We start from the raw sequence: 13,956 nt of genomic DNA on the forward strand, positions 1-13,956 counted from the left end.
AACTGGAAAGACCCATCTTGTAGAGTCATCTTTTTAGTTGAAGTCAAAGAGTAGTAAGATGCCCGTGTTGTTGAAAAAATGGCCTTTTTTCCCCTGTATTTCCCCTTTTCTGTTGTTTCTAAGGCTTGTCGAAGTAGCTTTTTTTAACTTGTACTCAAGAATTGAAGGCTTGTAAAGGAATCGTCTTCCTAAACTTTATGATATTAGATTAAATAGTTGTTCATGTAGTATGTACAACGCATCAGCACGTCACTCTTCTATAGGACTATGGATAGGAGCTCCATCAGATTTCTACACGCTAGCCCTCGTCGGAAACGAACGAGACGAAACGACTTCGCTTTATCTTTAGGACTGGAGGCTAGCAAGGTTAAAGAAGGCCCCTCTCTTGCTCTTCAGCTGACTGTAGGTTCCGTGCTCGGCTACCTTCCCTTCTGCAATGTAAGCGATGGAGTCGAGCTTCTTAACGGTGTTGAGACGGTGAGCCACCACTACGGTCGTCCTCCCTACCATGATCCTGTCAAGCGCCTCTTGGACCACTTGCTCTGATTGCAAGTCCAAGGCGCTGGTTGCTTCGTCAAGTAGCAGAATCATTGGATTTCTTATAATTGCCCTTGCGATGGCAATTCTTTGCTTCTGCCCTCCTGATAATTGCACTCCTCTGTCTCCGCATTCCGTCTCGTACCCGTCTTTCAATGACCTGCACCGCCGTCACCATCCGTCACCAATGACTCAACAAATACTGAAATTAGCTTTCTCAATGGAAATCATAACCGATTTATGCTGGGAGGACGGGAAGAGAAACCAGACTTACGAAATGAAATCGTGTGCATTAGCGGCTTTGGCAGCCTCCACCACCTCGTCCTCCAAAGCTTCCGGCTTTCCGAAGACGATGTTGTCTCTTATGCTGCCGGAATAGATCACAGGCTCCTGACTGACGAGCGCTGTGTGGCCTCTGTACCACCCGATATCCAGTTCTCTGATGTCCACTCCATCCACCGTCACCATCCCTCTCTCTGCGTCGTAAAACCTTTGAATCAACCCGATAACTGTCGATTTCCCACATCCGCTTCTCCCCACAAGACCGATGCTCGTCCCCGCTTTCACATCTAAGCAAAATTCCCGCAGGATGAGGTTTTGAGGGCGACTCGGGTATCGAAAGTCCACCTTCTTTAGCTCAATTCTTCCAGATATCTTCTCCAATCGCGTCCCTTTGGGGTTCCCACCTACCTGGTCGGATTACAGATGCACATTTGGTTTGAGTACTTGATTGGACCGTTTCAAGTTAAATATGCAATTAATTCGTTAATTGGCTATAAAAAAAAAATTTGCTTACCTGGTCGGACCCGGGTTGCATCCTCGATTGCCTGTCCAGCACCTCGAACACCGATGCCACTGCAGTGGCTCCCTTGGCCAAGTCTGTAGTCATGCTCCCTGCTTCTGCTATCACTTTTCCGGTACTAACCAAAACAAAGAACGTCTTAAACACGTCTCCCGCCGATATCTGCCGGGCCTCCACCAATCTCCCCCCGTACCAAAAATCCAATGCCCAGCAAAGAAATGTCAAACACTGGGCGGAACCAATCCCTATTCCTGCCAGCCAAGCCTTTTTTCTCGCTGCCCTCTTCGGCTCCTCCTGCGCTGCGTCGAAAATTTCCAATACCTTCCCTACGCATCCGAATGAACTTACGATCCGATGGTTTGAGACTGCCTCGGCTGCAATTTGGGTACTTCGATTCTGCGCTTTCACCATGTCCGACGATAGCCTCGATAACAGGACCTTCTTTGTATAGAAACACAGTATTGTGAGTGGCTGTACTGCTATCATGATCAGTGCGAGCTTCCATGCGACAATTAGACCCATAACCATCGCCACAAACACAGCTGATGCGGTTTGGACTAATAAAGAGACTCTATCAGCAACAAGCGACTTCACCCTCGAAGCCTCGTTGCTTATCCGCGAACATAGCGCCCCACTCGAGTTGGCATCCTCATCGAACCAAGCAAGTTCGAAAGAGAGGATCTTTTCGAGCATTCGGATACGGATTCTTCGAGTCAGATGCTCGCCCATATAAGCAAAATTGTAATGCTGGGACAAGTTGAGCACAATAGAGATCAAACAGAGGGAGGAGAAGATGAAGGAGTAGGCACGAATACGAGATCGCATTTCGTCGTGGGTGGGAGCAAAGAATGCCGCGATGACCCCACCGATGGTCAAGGCGTAGATGGGTTGCACAGCACCGAAAAGGATCGCAGAGAGGCTGCCGACGAGAGCCTGCTTCCATTCGGGGGCGTTTAAGGCGAGAAGGCGGGAGAAGGATGGGGGCGGATGAGAGGAGGGAGGAGGAGTGATTTCCTGGAGGGAGGAGTCAGCAGTGAAAGAGGCGGGACTCGATCTAGGGACGCTCTCTCGGCCGGCGCTGTTTCTGGTCGCTGAGCCTATGTGGGCATCAGAGGCGTGGTCTCGATCATCACAGCTGAATTGGCGCTGTAACTTGACAAGTCGGGCATAATGACCATTTTTTCGGTTGATGAGGTCGCTATGGGACCCGGTTTCAATTATCCGACCACCATCGACGACCGCTATCTGTTCGGCGTTTTTCACTGTGGAAATCTTGTGTGCCACCACCTAATTGAATTTGAAGGAAGTAAATGCAATTAAAATAAATAAAAATGATTAATGAGGAAAACGATCAGTATTGCGCTCAAACAATGCTTCTTCAATACTTTGAAATCACTGAATAGAGAGAGACTCCTGGTAATATTGATGCCATTATGCACCATCTCAGAGGGCATGTTTATCGAAGACATGAAAACAAATAACTCACCAGGGTTGTTCTTCCCATGGAGGCCTGATCCAGAGCGTTCTGGACGAGTTTTTCTGACTCGGAGTCGAGAGCACTTGTTGCCTCGTCCAGAAGAAGAATGGCGGGATTCTTTATCACGGCTCTGGCTATGGCTATTCGTTGTTTCTGCCCTCCTGATAAAAGAGCTCCTCGCTCGCCAACCTAGAAGCGAAAAATACACTACTGAAGAAGATAAACAAATAATAAAGCCAAGCTTAGTCTTTGGACCAGACTTACCCTCGTCTCGTACCCCTCTGGGAGCTGCCTTATGAAGTTATGAGCATTTGCAGTCATGGCGGCGGCCATTATCTCGTCAAAGGTTGCATCCAGCTTTCCGAACATAATGTTCTGCTTTATGGATGTTCCAAAGAGGGCATGGTCTTGACTAACAAGACCCATTTTCCCTCTGATCCATTTCAGCTGTAGGTCCTTGATGTCCACCCCATCGATCTTCACTAGCCCTTCATTTACGTCATAAAACCGTTGTAGCAGGGAGATCGCCGTGGACTTACCACTCCCGCTTGAACCCACCAGTGCCAATGTGTGTCCGGCAGGAACCACTAGATTGAAATCCTGGAGAACGACGGAGTCCGGTCTAGAAGTGTATGCGAATTTGACACGCTCAAATTCAATCTCTCCCCGAACCTTCTCCAATACGAGACCTTTCTCGTCTTCTCCATCAATTACAGGAACTCTATCGATCCGCTCGAAAATTCTCCTTGCAGCGACTGTTGCTTCAGTGAAATACTTGACATCCGGAAGAGCCATGCCTAGAGAACTGCATTAAACATCAGTAAGCAGAGCGCAATCACAATTTCAGGATTAAAAGACAGAAAATAAAGAAAACTTACATGCCACCCAGAATGAAAGAAATCCCAGCTGCATATACCCTCCCTCCGCTCTCCCCTTTATACATTACCAATCTACTCCCGTACCAGGCGAGAAAAGCCCATATGGCAAAAGAAAGTCCTGTGCTTCCGACTGCTAATCCTTTTGCAAAGCCTTGAGCTATCCCCAGCTTCGAAGTTTTCTCTAATATGGCTGAATACTTGCTTACGGTTCTCTTTTCTGCAGTGAAGGAGTAAACGGTTCTGATCGAGCTCAGAGCTTGCTCCACTATGATGTTTGCTTTACCATACTCTTTATGGGATTTCTTAGACAAATACAACAAATATTTGCCGTAAAGGAGTCCAGGAATTATAAGTAATATTACGAGGGGAAAGGCCACAACTGATAGCCGCCACGAGAAGTAAGAACAGAACGCGAGTCCGGATATAAAGACCGCCGAATGCATCAGAAAAGTGGGAACCTGCGATGAAGTCAACAGAAGGTATGAGCTACAAGTGATTCCTGGACCATACAGGTTCAACATCATTAGTTTCTTTACCAGGAAGACTCAGTGGTCTAACTATATAAAACACAGATTAACAGAAACATTAAAGGTAGAACTGCATTTGGTTCTGGGTCAGGACAACCCGGAGCCCTTATCTACTGAAACATAATTTTGATGCACGGCAAAATCGGTTAGGATGTACTGAAATGAAAAATTCTAACACACATCTAATAAGAGGCTTGTAAGCAGTTTCTTAAATGTGATTTGCTCACCCCTCGAGTAAATTGGTTTGGGTTAGTGATCCCTTAACAAGCTTTTGTTTGGAGAGGGATGAGACCAGCTGAAGTAGAAAAAATGTATGCCTCTAAAACAATACATATTAATATATCAGGTGAAACTAGACTTATTCCCTATGTAAATGGATCTCGTTCATCCTAAGAATTAGTACATGTTATTTGAAAACAGGTTTGGTCTCTTCTCTGACAAGGGATTATCATAATCCTTTTAGTTATCAGATTAGATCTTATTGTATTTATCCCATGTTATAATTATCTTCTCGTGTAAAGCTTATCTTTTCTATTCTAAATTCTATTCTATCAGAGTGAATAAATCTTCTGCATTTGCCATCCTCTGAATTTTTTTTCCCTTCCTCATCTTCTCCACTTGTAACTCACTCTCTACCACATCCTCCCAAAATGAACTAACTTGTCAATGCGCTCTCTTCAATTCCATCTGCCCCAACCGTTACCAGTGCCGCTGCTCTTTCACATCTCTTCATTGATGCATTCTCTCTAATTCCGTCCGCCCTAGCCACTACCAATGCCGTTGTTCTTCCACATCTCTTCATTAGTTGATGTGTTATCTTCGATTTCGTCCACCCCAACCGCTACCAGTGTCTCTGCTCTTCTACATCTCTTCTCCAATCAATGCATTCTCTTTGATTTTGTCCACCCCGACCATTGCCAGTGTCGCTGCTCTTCCACATCTCTTCACCGGATGATGCATTCTCTCTAATTCTGTCTGCCCCAGTCGCTACCAGTATCACTAATCTTCTACAACTCTTCACCGGACGATAGGTTCTCTCTGATTCCGTATGCCCTAGCCGATACCAGTGTCGTTACTCTTCCCCATCTCTTCATTGGCCGTTACACTTTCACCAGTTCCATCTGCCCCAGTCGCTACCAGTGTCGGTGCTCTTTCACATCTCTTCACCAAATGATGCACTCTGTCCGATTCCGTCCACTCTAGCCGCTACTAGTGTCGCTACTCTTCCACATCTCTTTACTGGATGATGCACTCTCTTTGATTTTGTCTGCCTTAACCGCTACCAATGTCACTGCTCTTTCACATTTCTTCACCGGACAATGCACTTTCTCCGATTTTTTCCACTACAAGTGTTGCTGCTTTTCTCGTCCTTTTGCTTCCAAGTACCCTCGAAACAAATATTCATATATAACCAATGCCAAGTTCACAGTTTCAGTTACTACGAGACAAGAATGATCTCTTTGACAATGATCTATCTTGAGGAGGCATGATAAGGGATTAGCATAATCTCTTCAGTTATCAAATAAGATCACAATGTATTTATCCTATGTTGTCATTATCTTCTCATGTAAATCTTATCTTTTTTGTTCTAAATTGTATAAATACCACACTTAATCAATTATAAAGTTGTAATTCAGTTCAATATCTAACAATTTGAAGGTCTTTATTTTTGTAACAAATTCCAGCCCTCACAAGATCTCATTCACAAGGTAAGTCCTGTGACCAAGATCAAGCCTTTATACCAGGGTGTTTGTGGTAGGCAAATTTTTATTTTGTTATTTATTTATAGAACAATGTGAAAGAAAATAAAAGAGCTCAAACAGGATCATGAAGAACTAGATCAGCATACTGCCGTCTCCCTAGACACCCAAGATTGGCACTCTCTTTCTAGACTTGGATCTTCGAACCTCCAATGTGGAGCCTTCAATTCACAGCTCCAATTGAACACCGTAATTACAACCTTGACCGAACCTGAATTACTTCTTATATATGTGGGGCTATAAACAGGAAGTTCCACTAATGTTATTGAAATCTTTTTTCAAATGAAAGGAAAATTGAAACAGAAGGCTCATAATGATCTCTACAAGACTGACTTTAAGGTAAGGAAGAAGAGGGCAAGTGTTTGCTATTTTACTTTATGACTCCATACAGATTTTTACAATGTTGAACTCAACTCCAATTGAACAATGGGAAGGTTTCACACTTGCCGTTATTAACCTTGAATTCACAAAAGTGCAAAATCTAGAAAAAAAACTAAAGAATTTGCTCTTCTCAACAGACATAAAGGATGAGAACTCGGGAATGAGCTCTATGTTGTGCTAAAAGAAAAAACTCTCTCAACGAAAAGTCAGGTGAACAGTCGATTAGATCTTAAACCAGACGTGACTGTTCTCTCTTCTTACCTATTCATGAGTTTACCCCCATGATAAAGAGAGAGACTTTAAGAGAAGAAACGAATGGAAAATTCCGAAAAGTGGCGCTAAACATCTGGTCCGAATAAAGCTGATCACGACAATTAGGACCCATTTGTCTTAACTCTACCCCACCTGAACTGGAGTTGATGTAAAGAAAGATACCTAAAACCCTTCTGCAATTACCTTTAAAAGATTGGGATTCGTTGAAACAGTAAATTCGTGTCTCTCAGAAATGAGGCACGCCGATAATCTCATTAATGGAACCCTTCACATCTCACACAGTATCTTGCTCAAGGACATGGTGCTTTTAGCTACTTTTCAGTAAATCAGAGGTTATCTATCACAAATTAACAACCACATCACAGCTCTGAAGAAGAGCAGTATTGGCTTACATTGACTGTAGAAGGGCAACGAAAGCTTTTCTAAGGTTCTGCTATAAAACTAAACTCGCAGGAGATATTTTCTGGTGCATACACCCATAAAGGCTATGTTTTCATGCATCTTGCCTTATAAATATGGTTTACGAAAATACCTTCTCGCCAAGAACTTCTTGTATGAGTGAGGTGTCTTTGGAAATGCTGTTGATAATCTCTGAAATGGTGGCTTCTTGTGAGTCGAAGAATCCAACTTCTTGACGGAGAACAGCTTCCAAATAATTGTAACGAATTTTTAGCACCTGTCTTTCGCTTGTTTTGCTCCAGCAGTATCCTTCTGCGGTGGACAGCTTTTAATATCAGTTAAGACACTTAAACTTCATGACAACAATAAAGAGTGAAAAGTAAAGGTCTTCTTCAATTACCCAGGAAAGCCACCACCAGTACTGCCAATCCGGAGTAGACAAAATACATAACACACTAGCAAAACCCAAAAAAGATAACAGGAAAGACTTGTCAGAGCAGGGGAACAAGGGAAAAGAAGGAAAGAGCCAGGGAGAGAGAGAAAGAGAGCTTACTTTTTCAACCTCATCCATGAAGTCTCCTTGACTGACCATGGCCTTTCCATAGCCTAAGGCGTTCATCAGTCGGCTAGCGAAAACCAAGAGTACATTAGTAGACATCCCGTCTCCAATCGCTCCAACGGTACCCAAAAGCATTAGCATCATGTCAACCCCATCAGCGTATCTAAATATTGCTGCTACTGATTTCTTCCTTTTCGTTGCTCGCGCTCCTTCCCTCCGTGCGCCGTCCTCTTCCGAGGAACCCATGATCTTCTCTATTTCTCCCGAGGTCCCAGCGGCAAGGGCCTCCAATGTCTGCAAAAATAAACAAAGAGAAGACAGACCCAGACCGAATATCCAGAGTGGGCTCTCAACTTTGAAACTGAGAGCTAAGAGAGCCAAATATAGGAAACGCTTGCTTGCTTTTAGGTTGGACGAAACGGTCTCAGCTCTCCTTCATGTGGGGCTGACAATTTATTCTTAATAAAGGATAAAATTATTTACTAGTTTCGTGGTTGTTGCTTTTGTGCCCTCCAAAACGTAGACAACCATTTGTAGGGTGTTCAGTAAGCTTTCTTTACCTTTCTCTCTCTTCTATGCAACTATAAGCTAGGTACCTTAACTCTCTCCTTTTCTGTTTATGGGTCGTCTTGTGTGCATGCTGGTCAAGTTTATTTTGCAAGAACTATTGTTTTAGCTTTAGATAATGGGTTGGTACAGGAGATTCAGTCATCATAGTTCTGCTTAAGTCGGCTTTTAAGTACTTTATGATCAACTAATCAAGTGATGGGCTTCTTTTTTCTTTCTTTTTTTTGTTGTAGCTCGGGTTTCATGTGGGTATGAAGGCTTTTTATTTTATTTGGTTAGGTTCCACTTTAGTTCAGGAGCCATTAAGACTAAAGCACTTGAGACTAGCACTGGGTTATCTTCATTAAAAGTCCTAAACAAGACATGCATGAGATTATGCAGCCAAGGAACAAAAGACTAGGGGAATTGGGAAGATGCCCAGAACCAATTCTTTAACTACCTTGCCTGACTCACCGTCGTCCAGAAGACGGCCGAAGCTTACCGCGTGTAGAATATGATCATTGAAAGTCAAAAGCAGGCAAGCTGAGTATGGGCTTAGCAGATCAATTGAGGTTCTAAAAGCACTCCGATTAAGATAACTTAAACTACTCTGCTTGAATGACCACAACCACTAATTGCACCAAAAAAGGTTTATATGCCTTAAAACTTTCCGAATACCCCTGCTAGTAAAGAATAACTTGCATTCTGAATTCTTTTCATCTTCTACAGCAACCTTACACTAACTTTGCTCTCCGACTATGTATTTTTTTATCGTCGTTTGGTTATTGCAAGTAATCCAACAAGTGGGGCATGAAACAAAAGCCTTTGGGAGAGTTGTAACGATCAAAGTGAAGATAAAAGGAAATTTTTCGTATTGAAAATCTTAACTTTATGTCTTATTCCGTCCCTTTAAGAATTCTTGACATATATCACCGAGTAAATACCAATCTCGGGGCCTTTTCTTAGGAATTTTTTTTTTTGAGCCACCTAAAGAGAGTTTGTGCCTAAATGGGATGAGAGAGAGAGAGAGAGACAGAGAATCCAATAGGATAAGGGGAAACGAAAGGGGAAATATAAAGATACTTGTATAAACTAAGGGCTGAAACTGTGCTTCAAGACTTCTACAATCTTAAGTGTAATCCCATAAATGGATTTCTATAATAAGTTTTACATCTAGTAGTAAAATCAAGAGCCAATGTATATGAATGCACGAAATGTGTATTTCAATGAAGCTAAGTGTCACAGACTTACTCCCTCCATCATGCCTTGGACAAGCAGATGTTCACCAAATAGCGTTTTCCTGACTTTCTAATAGGTTGGCCGATGGCCAAGGGGCGTAGACCACTTGTCGAGCCTCGCTTTCCCTATTATATGCCCTGGGTTGCTCCTCACAAAATGGAGAGCCAAAGATTGCGGTTCCATCTTGTGTCCACTGATAATGGAGAGCCGTCCTGGTGAAGTTGCCCGTGTCTTTACATAGATTAAGATGCCCAGGAATGATGATACTATGTACGATTGAATCATAGATGATTTTGGGGACCCGGTTTGATTGAGAAGGTGATCCAAAAGGCATATGACAGAATACAATATCTCAAAATGTCTGGTGGATCCATCCCTACTTTTTAGCCTGGAAAACCGTTCGTCTTGCTTTTATTTGAAGCATCTTTGCAGATCCGATCAGAGCTATATTCTGATAAGTACTTGCATTTTCTACAGATGAAAAGAGATTGTTTTCTTTGCTTTGGCAGCACTTAGGTGCAATCAGACCGCACTCGGATGAAGTAAGAGTCAGGTATTACTGAGGTTTAATCAAACTACGTAACTAGACAATATAACCTGCAACTTGGTTGTACGTAGATGAAGACTAATTTCAGGTGAAGTTGCGTTGGAGTTAGATGAAATAGAGTCAGACAGCACTTAAGCATATTTACAATATGGTAGTTAAGTGTAAGTAGACGAAACAAATTCAGTCTTAAAAAGTTCAATGCAGCCTGCCTGGCTGCGCTTTCTATAGCTTGTGTAGTTCGACGACAACTTCTACGTTTTTGAATCTTTTACAGTCGTCAGTCGCACCTGTCTGCTGGTGCTCTGGTCTCTGGTCAAATAAATGATGTTAGAAAAAGCTGTCGTCAAACTCAAAAAAACTAAAGCTCTTACGCTAGCTGCAAGGGGTGAATCACGAACCACAGAATTTCTGGCGAGTAGCCATGGGAAGGGTGACATCAAAGCTTAAAAAACGCAGGACTTGGAACCACTCTCCGGCAGCCTGGCTCCACCATTTCCTGGTGAGAGAGAGAGATACGGCATCCCCCTCTCAACGACATGCCCCCTTGGAAGAAGATTTAGGACATGATCAAAGATTCCTAGCATGTAGATGAGGTTCCCTTTGAATCTTTAGTGTGATCTCCTTAATGTAAATCTGAATCTTAAAATGTGAACATAATCACATGAAATGCAGTTGGACAGTAACTGTATGCCATAACCAGTGTTGAAGGCCGTGGAAATCGTCGGTGGCTTTTCTTTTATGAGTGCTGTATACATAAGAAAAATTTCATTTGATCAGAGACTGGATATCGGGTGGGAGGAACTGGTCGACTTCCACTTGACTAATTTAACAAAAGTTAAAGAAGTTACCTTGTTGCTAAGCCTACAAAAAACACTAGAAGCTTTAAAGAGTGCCAGAGAGGGTTGATTGACACCGTGCACCCTTTTGTTTATTTCAAACGAAACACTATGCATTTCATCATTAATACCTAATTGTCTATTTGTCCTTCCTCTTTTCAACCACCCATATCTGTACTTACCATAGTCTTATTCCTAATCTTAAGAGGGCGGCCCTCAAAAGTACACGTGAATGAAATTTAATTCACAACCCCCATATCATCGCTCTGCAGTCTGCACCTAATCTTTTACTTGCATAAACAAAAGTGGGACAGCCAATGAAGAAGATGAAAAAAAAAAAAAAAAAAGAGTTATTGAACACTCACTGAAGACGGCCACTCGATGTGATGATGAGAACGCAAGGGTCAGTGCTCGTCCTTTTTATTTGGTCGTGAGCCAGCCATTCAAGACACAAACATGATTCTTTATATATGATCAAGAACAAGTCCCAACAGTTGGCTTTTCCTTTTATATGCTCAAAAGCAAAGTCGCGTATCTGTTGCTTTATGAAATTGCAGTTATTAAGGAATACCCAAAGCTAGAATTGATTTTCCTTTCTTCTTTCAACTTCACCCGGTCCCTCATCTATATAGAGTAGCTTGTCAACATAGGGAGCATGTTCAAAAGGAAAAGTCCTCCGTCCTCTTCGCTCCAAAGCTGATAGCACCATTAACATTAGATTAGTATTAGTGGTCGGCTACATTCTTTGGCTTTTTGCTTATTATTTAATAAATCCAAGTTCGGGTAAGATGGCTAGATGCCTGTCGTATAGCAGCCATAGTAGAACCAAACATGAGAATGTTGGTGGAGGCAGTTGGTTTTGTGATACGTTTCGTCTTGTCAAGTGCCTGACAAAGGATAGTTTTAGTCTGGACACAAATACCTTCAATACAGAGTCTACCACAACGAACACAGCATCGGTAATATGGAGTACAACAGTAACCTCTGAAGAAAAACCAGCATTCCCAGGTGAATCAATCAAGCCACTTCACTTCCCTTTTTAAGTTTTTTAAGGAACACTCATTCATCTCATGGTAGAGAGAGAGATTACTGCTATTTTTGATAGTGGGGGTGAGAATTCAAGTAGGGGTTTGCGACTATTAGATCATCTGCTCTAGCTAAATCCCACCATTAACAAAAATTACCTGCAATAACAATTGCAGCAGTAATTAAGTTTAAAAAAAGACAAGTATTGTTAGAACCTCGAATGACAAAGAGCCGTTGAACTCTGTCGTCGGGAAGACGAAAACGGAAGAGAAAATAAAATTATTTTTCCATTCATTTACAGGATACAGATGGGGTTTTAAAGAATAAGGGGCAAAATAGTAAAATACAGTCATTACATAAAAATGAATTAATAAAATAATTAAATAAGTAAATACATTTCTAATACTCCCCCTCAAGGTGGCTTATAAATGTCCTTGACAGCCATCTTGGACAACAAAGAAAAAAGGTGAGTTGAGGGAAGAGGTTTAGTGAACATGTCAGCTAACTGGTATGGAGAACGAATGGGAAGTAACTTGAGGACGCCCGAAGTAACCCGTTCACGAAAAAAATGGCAATCGATCTCAATATGTTTGGTACGCTCATGAAATGTAGGGTTAGAAGCAATATGTATCGCAGCTTGATTGTCATAGTATAGCAGCGCAAGAAAGTCGACTTTGATGTGAAAATCTTGAAGCAGTTGCTGTAACCAAATAAGTTCACTGGCAGTTGAAGAAAGTGCTCTATATTCAGCTTCGGCGGAGGAGCAAGAGGCGGTGGTGTACTCTTTGGCCTTCCAAGAGACCAAATAATCACCAATGAAGATGCAAAAGCCTGTAGTAGATCGGCGAGAATCAAGGCATAATCCCCAATTAGCATCAGAGTAGGCACGTACCTGCAAGGAAGAAGCAGAAGAAAACAACAAACCTTGACCAGGACTGGTCTTGAGATAACGAAGTAGGTGATGTACTGCCTGGAGATGAGGAAGGCGGGGTTGGGCCACAAATTGAGTGAGCTTGTGAACGACAAAAGTAATGTCGGGACGAGATAAAGTGAGGTAAAGTAGTTTCCCAACAAGCCGCTAATAGTGGATTATATCAGGAAGCAGGTCACCGTCAGTGGCAGTTAAATGAAGCTTGGGATCCATGGGAACACGAGTAGGTTTACAAGCTAGGTAACCTGAGTCTTCAAGTAATTGTAAGGTGTAATGACATTGAGAAAGCACAATACCGGTCTTGGAGTGAGCAATTTCAAGACCAAGGAAGTACTTAAGACAACCAAGATCCTTTAACTTGAACTGAGTATGCAAAAAATGTTTGAGCTCAGCAATAACACTAGAGGAAGGACCAGTTAGGATATCATCCACATAAACCAATAGTGCAACAAAGGAGGAACCATGACCTTTAGTGAAGAGAGAGTAATCAAATTTCGATTGGAGAAAGCCAAAATTGATTAAAACATGAGAAAATTTGGAATACCATTGCCGCGAAGCTTGTTTGAGGCCATAAAAGGACTTGTGAAGCTTGCAAATGAGTTTGGTGAAAGAGGGAGAGGACTCCCACTGTCGAAGGTAGCCAAGAGGAAGATCCATATAGATTTCTTCAAAAAGATCGCCATCTAAAAAGGCGATGTTGACATCAAGCTGAGCGAGATGCCAACCGTGAGAAGCAGCAAGGACAAGAAGAACCTTCACAGTGACTAATTTGGCCACTGGAGAGAAAGTGTCAACAAAGTCCAAACCCTCTTGTTGGGTGTAGCCTTTAGCTACCAAACGAGCCTTATATCTCTCAATAGAACCATCATAATTAAGTTTGATTTTATAGACCCATTTGCAGCCAATGGTATGTTTATCAGGAGGTAGAGGAGTGACGGTCCAGGTATTGTTGGCTTCCAGAGCGGCCAACTCATCACGCATAGCCAACCTCCAGTCAGGACATTTCACTGCTTGGTGATAGTACTGAGGTTCAACTTGAGAAGATAGGTTGAGTACAAAATTTTTGTGCGAATCAGAAAGGGCATGGTAAGAAATGGAATTAGAGATTGGATAAGACGTACGGGATGAAGCAAAGGATGAAGAACCTATAATTAAATTGCAGTGATAATCCTGCAGGTAATGAGGTGGATGAGTCGCCCTAGTAGATGTTCGAAGAGGAGCAACAGCGAAGGAGGAAG

General features: G+C 42.5%; 1 protein-coding gene across 1 annotated transcript; it reads right to left on the reverse strand.

Moving 5' to 3' along the window:
- Positions 1-169: 169 nt before the first annotated feature.
- Positions 170-7,728, reverse strand: LOC137941669 (putative ABC transporter B family member 8). The gene is made up of 10 exons (XM_068787172.1): positions 7,588-7,728; positions 7,435-7,489; positions 7,168-7,346; positions 3,695-4,152; positions 3,429-3,621; positions 3,081-3,350; positions 2,826-3,005; positions 1,334-2,626; positions 812-1,227; positions 170-697 (listed from the first exon to the last, which is right to left on the reverse strand). Exons 1-10 carry the CDS (start codon positions 7,726-7,728, stop codon positions 346-348), a joined length of 3,537 nt encoding a protein of 1,178 aa, XP_068643273.1. The 3' UTR covers positions 170-345.
- Between the last annotated feature and the right edge of the window lie 6,228 nt (positions 7,729-13,956).

The sequence above is a fragment of the Aristolochia californica genome, unplaced genomic scaffold, assembly GCF_029961685.1.
Source record: "Aristolochia californica isolate CCGP_79_NKW_82.1479 unplaced genomic scaffold, dmAriCali1.0.hap1 SCAF_9, whole genome shotgun sequence".
In the NCBI taxonomy this organism is placed as follows: domain Eukaryota; kingdom Viridiplantae; phylum Streptophyta; class Magnoliopsida; order Piperales; family Aristolochiaceae; genus Aristolochia; species Aristolochia californica.